Source organism: Dipodomys ordii, unplaced genomic scaffold (genome assembly GCF_000151885.1).
Source record: "Dipodomys ordii isolate 6190 unplaced genomic scaffold, Dord_2.0 Scaffold176, whole genome shotgun sequence".
Classification (NCBI taxonomy): Eukaryota; Metazoa; Chordata; class Mammalia; order Rodentia; family Heteromyidae; genus Dipodomys; species Dipodomys ordii.
Window position 1 is genome coordinate 2,040,351 of NW_012267392.1, and position 9,977 is coordinate 2,050,327.

General features: G+C 46.3%; 1 protein-coding gene across 1 annotated transcript in view; it reads right to left on the reverse strand.

Annotated features, from left to right (window-relative positions):
• The window catches only part of Znf32 (zinc finger protein 32), a 15,745-nt gene extending 9,091 nt beyond the window's left edge, over positions 1-6,654 (reverse strand). The window contains exons 1-2 of the mRNA XM_013033775.1: positions 6,495-6,654; positions 4,356-5,078 (exon numbers count right to left, since the gene is read on the reverse strand). Coding sequence (XP_012889229.1) covers positions 4,356-5,078; positions 6,495-6,564 — 793 coding nt within the window. The 5' untranslated portion in view covers positions 6,565-6,654. The remainder of the gene's footprint in view (positions 1-4,355; positions 5,079-6,494) is intronic.
• Between the last annotated feature and the right edge of the window lie 3,323 nt (positions 6,655-9,977).

Consider the following 9,977-nt stretch of genomic DNA (forward strand, 5'->3'; position numbering starts at 1 on the left):
GCCGCCGCCGCGGACGCCGCCCCGCCCACCTCACCTCCCACGTGGAGGCCTCGGGGAGAGACGCCAGGATCCCCACACCGACCCGCGACCTCCGTCAGGCCCGAACTACAAGTCCCAGTAGGCTGCGCGGGCGCGCTGGGCACGCCCACCTCCGGCGGCAGAGGACGGAGGGGGCGGGCTCCGTTTGTGCTGCTTTGGACTGAGCATTGGCTAGGAAACAAGTGATAAAGTTAACCAGAAACACGTAAGAAAAACATCATGGGATGCATTTTTTTATTTGTTGAAATGTCACTGGCGGGGAACGGGTTGTAAATAGCACCATAAGTATTTTACCTTTAAAAATGTTCAGAGGCCCGGCACTGGTGGCTCACGCCTGTAATCCTAGCTACTCAGGAGTCTGAGATCTGAGGATCGCGGTTCAAAACCAGCCCGGGCAGGAATGTTTGTTAGACGCTTATCTCCAATAGACCACTCAGAAAATCGGAAGTGGTGCTGTGGTTCAAGTGGTAGAGTGTGCTCTTTGAGCTGAAGAGTTGAGGGACAGTGTCCAGGCCCAAGAGTTCAAGCCCCACAACGGACAAAGATAATAATATAATTCAAAGAGCAAATGGGGCTGGCTGTGTCCCTCAGTTGGTAGAGTGACTGCTTAGCAAGTGCCAAGCCTGATAATAAATGCCAGTACCACAAAATTAAAAAATGACAATGTTTTTAAACACTCAACATTTTCCTCTGACTTCCAAAGCTTTTTCATACCACTTAGTATGACAATGAAATCTAGTACAGCAATCTTTATTTTTATTTTTGGCCGGTCATGGGGCCTGAACTCTGGGCCTGGGCACTGTCCCTCAGCTCTTCAGCTCAAGGTTAGTGCTCTACCACTCGAGCCACAGCGCCACTTCTGGATTTTTCTGTTTATGTGGTGCTGAGGAATCGAACCCAGGGCCTCATGCATGTAAGGCAAGCCCTCTACCACTGAGCCACCTTCCCAGCCCAGTAGTACAGCAATCTTCAAACTCCCATTTCCTGCCTGAGGAGCAGGAAATGTTTTTCTATTTGTCCCAAGTTTAGCCCCATTATAGTAAAATAAATCCTTACTAAAACTTTAAAAATAAATGAAAAGGGCCAGGCACTGGTGGCTTACACCTGTAATTCTAACTGTTCAGGAGGCTGAGGTCTGAGGTTCAAAGCCAGCCAGCCTGGACAGGAAAGTCCATGAGATTTCCTCTGGGTAATCACCAAGAAGCCAAAGTCAAGGTGTGGCGCAAGTGACATCTCAATCTAGCCTGGAGCAAAAAAGATCAGGGACACACACTGTCCAGGCCCTGAGTCCACGCTCTAGGATCAGCAAACACACACACACAAAATAAAAGAAACCCCTAGTATAATTTATGCTATTAACAAGAAAAAAATTCAGCATATCAAAGTAAAGAAAAAGAACAAATCATTTAAATTAAGTGTTACAGGATTGGGAAGGTGGCTTAGTGGTAGAGTGCTTGCCTCACATGCATGAGGCCCTGGGTTCGGCTTTTTTCTTTTTGCTTATGTGGTGCTGGGGAATCGAACCCAGGGCCTCAGGCATGCAAGGCAAGCGCTCTACCACTGAGCCACCTTCCCAGCCCATCCCTCATATATTTTCAGATTGAAATCCTAATCCCCTAGAGCCCTAGAATTAGACCCAATTTGGAAATAGTCTTTGCAAATGTAACAAAATTGAGATTATTGTGAGGTCTAACCTAACTAGAAGAGGAAATGCAGCTGGGTAGAAATGCATTCAGGTTCCAGTGACTCATGCCTGTAATTTTAGCTATGCAGTAGGCTGATATCTAAGGATCCAGGTTAAAACCAAGCCTGAGCAGGGAAGTCTGTAAGATTCTTATCTCCAGTTAACCCCCCCCCCCCACACACACACAGAGCCAGAAGTGGTGTTGTGGTTCATGGCTACAGCATTATCTCTAAGTGGAAAAGCTAAGGGGAAGCACTGGGGCCTTGAGTTCAAGCCCCTATACTGGCACCAAAAACAACCTAAGAAAAACCAAACCAACTGAAACAATGCTGTTATGATAGTATACAACCCACATACATTCCCTCATAATCCAGCCTCAGTGAAAACCCAGCCCTGCGCAGGTGCTTGGGGAGGAGGTGCTCAGTGCATGAGAGCCCTTTCTTCATTTATTGACCATTGTATGCAGCATCCTGCCTGATCCCAGGACTGTCTGGTTATTTATGAACAGGAAAAGAACCCACAGATTGAGTAACACCAAGAGGCACTTTGGCCCTGTGTTTGCTAAGAATCACTGACTCCTTCCTTATTTGGGCCCACAAGAAAAAGCAGAAGCTTGGCATCCCTGCCTCCATTAAAAATGCATCTTCTTTATTCTGAGTCTCTCCTACAATTACTTGGGTTCTATGGAAGGAAAGGAATGATCCAAAACAATTGATTGTACCAGTATGAGGACTTGAATGCTGGGCCTGGGTACTGTCCCTGAGCTTTTTGTGCTCATGGCTGGTCCTCTACCACTTGACTTTTTGCTGGTTTATTGGAGATAAGTCTCACAGAGGGGCGAGGAATGTGGCTCAGTGGTAGAATGCTTGCCAAGCATGTATGAAGCCCTCGGTTCGACTCCTCAGTATCCACATAAACAGAAAAAGTCAGAGTGGTGCTGTGGCTCAAGTGATAGAGTACTTACTTGGAGCAAAAGAAGCTCAGGGACAGGATCACTGATTTCCTGACAGGACTGGCTTGGAACTGTAGCCCTCAGATCTCAGCCTCCAGAGTAGTTGGGATGACAAGTATGAGTCACCAGCACCCAGTCCTTGAGATTTTTATCTTCAGTTAGCAAGTAGAGCTAGAAGTGGAGTTGTGGCTCAAATGGTAGAGAGCCAACCCTGAGTGAAAAAGCCAAGGGGCAGTACCTAGGCCCTGAGTTCAAGCCCCAGGCAAGACCAGCATACACATACACACACACAAACATGATTTTGGGGTGGGGAATGTGCCTTAGTGGTACAGTGCTTGCCTAGCATGCAAGAAGCCCCTGGTTTGATTAATCAGTACCACATAAATAGGAAAAGCCAGAAGTGGTGTTGTGGCTCAAGTGGAAGAGTGCTAACCTTGAGCAAAAGAAGCTCAGGGATAGTGCCCAGGCTGTGAGTTCAAGCCCCAGGACTGGCAAAGAAAAAAAAATAGATTTTTCCCTTTGGATATTTCCCAGTGGTCTTAAATGGGATTATTTTGAATATGAAAGGAACAAAAGGACTTTAAAATTCATAAGGGGTTGATTTTTTTTTCTTCAGTGCTGATACTGAGGCTTGAACTCAGTGCTTGGCTTTTTCACTCAACACTGGCACTATTACTTGAGACATAGCTCTATTTCCAGCTTTTTACTGGTTAACTGGAGATGAGTTTCATGGACTTTTCTACTTATGGTAGTTTGAACTTTGATCCATAGATCGTCGGCTTCTAATTAGTTCAGATCACAGGACTGAGCCACTGGTGATAGTTCTGGGTTTTTTTTGTTTTTTTTTTTTGGTGTAGGTTCTGCAGCTTGAATTCAGGCCTGAGCAGTGTCTCTGCTTTTTAGCTCAAGGCTAGTGCTCAACCACTAGCTCCACACCTGTATTTTTGGTGGTAAATTGGAGTTAAGAGTCTCACAGACTTCCCTGCCCAGACTGGCTTCAAACCATGATCCCCAGATTTCAGCTTCCTAAGTAGCTGAGTAGGTGTGAACCTGGCCCTGATTTTTTTCTAAAAGGCAGATGCCATCAACTCTGTAAGTTTAAAATCTATACTTGTGATACTCAAAACAACCTCTAATGTGGCGTTCAATTAATAAAGGTACCATGGGAAATCAGGTTAAAATAAACAGAAATTGTGAATTATATAATGATGTAAACAAGACATTTATTTTTTCATAATCATTTGGGGGAAAGGGAATAAGTCAGTTTGCCCTACCCAATGCAGGTCTTCCTGGAAGATTCTCCATTTATTCCACAGAATTCAACAGGCCTCTTGATCTCAACAGAGGGTTTTTAACCCTTCATTCATAAAGAAAACTTGCTTTGCAGGGCATGATCAAGCTTGGACTTTGTTGACTCATGCCTGTAATTCAAGCTACTCAAGAGGCTGAGATCTGAGGATCAAGGTTCAAAGGCAGCCTGGGAAGGAAAATCTGTGAAGACTCTTTATTTCCAATAAACCACCAAAGAAGCCGGAAGTGGAGCTGTGGCTCAAGTGGTAGAGTGCTAGCCTCGAGTGAGAAAGCTAAGGGATAGTGTGCAGGCTCTGAGTTCAAGCTCCAGTACTAGAGCAAAAGGAAAAACAGAAAAGGGAGCTCAGAGGGTGAGCCTTTGTGAGCAGCTTCTCTGGTGCACAGCCAGACTGCCCCTCTGGGTGAAGCTCTTTCCACACTGGCCACACAGGTAGGGCGTTTCTCCTGTGTGGACTTTGCCATGCAGGACACAATTTCCCCTGGTGTGAAAACTCTTCCTGCACTGGGGACAGGCGTAGGGCTTAAGGCCGGTATGGACTCTTATGTGGACAATTAAGCTTCCTTTCTGACTGAAGGCTTTCCCACACTGCTCACACCTGTAGGGCTTCTCCCCGCTGTGAACTCTTCGGTGCACGGCCAGGTTGCTCTGGTTCCGGAAGCTTCTCTGGCAGATGGCACACTCATAGGGTTTCTGTCCGGTGTGGAGCCGCTCGTGCACAGCCAGACTGCCTCGCTGACTGAAGCTTTTCCCACACTCCTGGCACTGATAGGGCTTCTCTCCTGTGTGTATTCGCTGGTGGGTGACAAGATTGCCTTTGGCCCTGAAACTTTTCCCACAGTGGGTACACTCGAAGGGCTTCTGACCCGTGTGGATTCTCTCATGTAAGGTTAGACTGCCTTTTTGCCGGAAGGACTTCCCACATTCCTGGCACTCATAGACCTTCTGTCTCACTCCGGGTGAGTCTTCCTGTAGTGACTTAGAATCTTGGGATTTGGGTTCCAGCTTCTCCCTTCGGAAGGAACTTGGGAAGTCCCAGCTTGAGGATCCTGTGGCCTCAGAGTGCTCATATTTGTGGGCTTCTGTCATCACATCTGGCAAAAGGAGAGGGAAGTCATGTAAGATGCAGCAATGTGCTGAGCAAGAACAGGGAGAAAGAAAGAAACACAATCCTTTCAGTGCTCATGACATGGCAGGCGACAAGCGATGAACTTCTCATAAATAATTGAGTCTGACACTGCTACTGATAAGGAAATGAGAGCTTCCAAAGAAATTAAGTTGCCAAAGACCACACAGCAAATTAGTGGGGTTAAAACGCTGGCATGTTTCAATCATGTACTACCTCTAAATTTAATTTGCCCTCTCCCAAATATAATTTTGTGAGTCAGGTGCTGGTGGTACATGCCTGTAATCCTAGCTACTTGGGAGGCTGTGGTCTAAGGATCACAGTTTGAAGCCAGCCTGGGCAGGAAAAGTCCATGAGAGCTTATCTCCAATTAACCACCCACAACAGCTGGAAGTGGAGATATGGCTCAGGTGGTAGAGCACTAGCTTTGAAGGAAAAAGCTAAAGGACAGTGCCCAAGCCCTGAGTTCAAACCCCAGGACTGTCATGCACGTGTATGCGAGTGTGCGCGTGCGCGCACACACACACACACACACACACACACCCCAAACTGTCACATTTTACAGGTGACAAACTCAAAGCTTAAGGTGGGTGCTGGTGACTCAAGCCTGTAATCCTAGTTACTCACAAGGCTGATGTAAGGATCCTAGTTCAAACCCAGCCTGGGCAGCATAGGCCATGAGAGTTATATTTAATTAACCCCCAAAAAGCTAAAGTAGAGCTGTGGCTCAAGTGGTACAGCACTAGCCATGAGCAAAAAAGTTCAGGGACAGCACCTGAACTCTGAGTTCAAGTCCTAGGACCAGCAGAAAGACAAAAACAAAAAACAAAAATTCCAGGAACTTAAGAAAATTAATGTCCCTGATAATACAAATCTAGTTCAGGACAGTTATTGAATTGGATATATCCAGGCTATTTAGTCTATTAAGCTATGTTAAAAGTGAAATCAACTTTGGCTTGAACACTTTGCATGGATACACATCTAAGCCTCCTAGTGTACTTTATTTTTGTGCTGGTACTATTTTTATTCACTTTTGTGCTCAAGGTTAGTGCTCCATCACTTGAGCCACAGCTCCACTTCTGGCTTTTTGCTGCTTAATTGAAGATAAGAATCTCTCAATTTTGTCTGCCTGGGTTGGCTTTGAACTGTGATCCTCAGAAGCCAGCCTCCTTGGTATGCAGGATTACACACATGAGCCACTGACACTTGGTTTCTTGATCTGTTTTGACTGTTACTTCTGACTCAAGCTCTTGTATGCTTTCATTGTAACCCCAAGGCACAATGAGCAAGAATAGCTCCTGTTTCCTCAGTCTGCTGTCAGTACTAAGGACAGTGACCCTAACTATCTGAGTTGAAGGCATCCAGGATCAGCTGACTCACTCACTGAAAAAGGCTACATTCTGGGCATATCTTCCATGACAGTCCAGCAGGGTAGCTGTTGGAAATCCAAACATGGCCACTCCTGCTCTGTAATTTCAATGTCCACCTCTTCATATGATTCTTCCATGGGCTGCTCGTGAATACCTGAAGGAAAAAAAAAACAAATAAACAAATAAAACCACCACAAACTAAAGGGCAGCCAGGAACTTGTAGCTCATGCATATAATCCTAACTATTCAGGAGGCTGAGAGCTGAGGATCATGGTTTGAAATCAGCCCAAGCAGGAAAGTCTGTGATACTCTTATCTCCAATTAACCACAAGAAGCCAGAAGTGGAGCTATGGCTCAAGTGGTAAAGTATTAGCCTTGTGCAAAAAAGCTCAGGGACAGCACCTAGGCCCAGAGTTCAAACCCCAGGATTTGTGCATGCGCGTGCATGCACACACACACACACACACACACAAAGGGCATAAATTTACAAGAGAGAAAACTAACATCAACATGAACTCCAGTTCTTGGTACAAACCAAACAGGACAGATCTTGATTGCTGTGTATGACATTAGCCACCTCCACTGTCCCTGCAATGTGGGCTAGAAGATACCAGGACCCATACAAAGGAATCCTGGAGCAAATGAACAGTGGGAAAGCAGAAACACATAAGCATGTACTTTTTCTAGTGAATTTCCAGATAATGGTAACTTGTTTAGTCTTGGCATGAGATTGGCAATCTTCCATTGCCTAACTACTATCTAGTGTTTTATCCTGTAAGCCCCAAAGGAATCCAGAATCTAAAAAGTCAACATTTCATCCTTGGATTATTGGTCCAATGATAAGTAGTTCTTGTTCTCTTTTCCAATTACCTCCCCCTCCCCTTCCTAAGTACCATAGGAACCATCCATTTCCTCCTTTACTTTTTTTTTTTTTGGTGCCCGTAATGAGGCTTGAATTCTGGAAGCGTGGGCATTGTCCCTGAGTGCGTTCTCTCTCCCTCTCCCTCTCTCTCTCGTTAGTCATGGGGCTTGAACTCTGGGCCTGGGTGCTGTCCCTGAGCTTTTCAGCTCAAGGCTAGTGCTCTACCACTGTGAGCCACAGCACCACTTCCAGTTTTCTGGTGGTTAATTGGAGATAAGAGTCTCACAGACTTTCCAGCCTGGGTTGGCTTTGAGCCATGATCCTCCCATCTCAGCCTCCTGAGCAGCTAGGATTATAGTTGTAAGTCACTGGTGACTGGTCCTGCCTAAGTTCTTTTGTTCAAGGCTAGCACTCTGTCACTTGAGCCACAGGCCCACTTCTTGCTTTTGGTGATTAATTGGAGATAAAAGTCACATAGTACCTGGCCTTTTTTTGCTTCTTATATCAGGGCCCTAATTACTGAATAATCTTTGTAGCCAAATGCAGGTGGCTCATGTCTGTTATCCTAGCTACTCATGAGGGTGAGATCTGAGGATCATGGTTGAAGTCAGCCCAGGCAGGAAAGTCTATGACTCCTGTCTCTGCTAAAACTACCAAAAAGCTGGAAGGGATGCTGCAGGCTAAATGGTAGAGTGCTAGCCTTGAGCAAAAACAATTCAGGGACAGAGCCTATACTCTTGAGTTCAAGCCTCACAACTGATTACCAAAAAAGATAGACAGAATAACCTGTTTTCCTCTAATATGTCCTATCAAAAGACCCCTAATTTAATGGAGTAACAATATGATGCTACAATTCTTCATTTTACTAATCAAGCTGGCTCTTCTTGACAACTGCACACTCAGCTATATGCTGTGATAATCAGGAACTTTTTTCTGTGGTGGTAGTTTTGCTCAATTGCTTGAGCTGGTGCTCTGCCACTTGAGCCACAGCTCTGCTGCTGAACTTCTGCTGGATAATTGGAGATAAGAGACTTTTGAACTTGTCTTTCTGGACAGTGAATCATGATTCTCAGATCTCAGCTTCCCGAGTAGTTAGGATTTCAGGTATAAGCCACCAGCTCCTGGCCCTGACCAGCAACTCTTACTTGGAAGACTCACTTTCAATGTACAACAGAAGCTGCAAAGGACTCCCAGCACAGTGTCAGCTCATTCACTTGAGAGTTCAAGATATTACAGATCAACAAGCACATATCTATAGCCAGTGGAAAAGTACACGGTACCCATTGCCAGGGATTCAATTTCTTGCACTGAGAATTCCAGAAAATGATTCATTCAGAATAATTGGGTAGAATCTACAGCTCTATGTGTACTGGCAGGTTTCCAATAGATAATAATATAGCAGTATGTCAGGAACCTTCTTAATAAAGAGACATTGTCAAGTCCTCTTCCTTTGAGGGAGTAACAAAAGGGAAAAGATTAGCAGATATGGAGACACAGTGGCCTGGTGGATATGACATTTCCCTCTTTTCCTGGGAACCCTGGGGGAAGTAGAGATGGCCCCTGGAGCCTGCACCTCCTCCTCTGGGAAAATCGAGATAAAGGTTCTCAACTCTGCTGGAGCAGCCTCTCATGGGAGACAGGTACTGCTCCTCATGGGGTGAGGTGGGCTGTGACCCAAGCAGATGCGAGACTCAGAGGAGGGTAGAAGAGGGACCCCATGAGCCTACAGAGGCTACTGATTTCCAAGCCCCATCTCTTGTTCTCTTACACTGAACAGAAAGTACTCTCAGTCCTCTTCCTCTCCCTCCTCCTGGGAAGAAGGTGGATCAGACCTCATATGGCAGGTGGCCCGAGCCGGTGGGAATCAAGATTGGGACTTATACCAACCTACCAACAACTAAGAGACTTTACTTTCAAATAAACTTTATCTACTTCCACTTTTCCTGCCTCATAGTCCATTTCTTTCCCACGTGTCTGTCTTCGAGCTTGAACTTATGGCCAGGACACTGTCTCTGAGCTTTTTTGTTCAAAAAAGCTGGCAGTCTACCACTTGAGCCACAGGCTCCACTTCCAGCTTTTTGGTAGTTAGGGATAAGAGCCTCATGAATGTTTTTCCCAGGTTGGCTTTGAATTGCGATCCAAATATCTCAGCCTCTTAAGTAGCTAGGACTACAGGCGTGGGCACTGGTGCCCAGCCCTGGTAATTCGTTATCTGGAGGAGAGAAAGAAAAAGATGGAGGGGTTGGAGGCATGGCACGGTAGAGCGAGAGCCAGTGAGCGAAAGCGTCAGGTATTGAGTTCAAATCCCAGTCTCAGACCTAAAAAAAGGGGGGGGGAGGGGAACCGAACCCTAGATGGTAACATGTTGATCAGGAGACTGAGCAATCATAGAGCGCTCCTGTGATAGGGAATATTGCTTGTCCTGCCAGGGCTGCCATGGCGAATTTGGGAAATGGGGTCCAATGGGCTTTCTGAGTGTGTCCGTGCCCCGGCCGCCCAGTCTGTGGTCTCGGTGGGTCTGCGCCCTGGCCGGGTGCCAAGCGCGGCTCACCAGTGGTCGGACGTGCGGGCAACCTCCCGGCCAGACGGCAGGCCTAGGATGGGAGTTCCGGGGGGCTGCGGAGGGAGGCCTGCG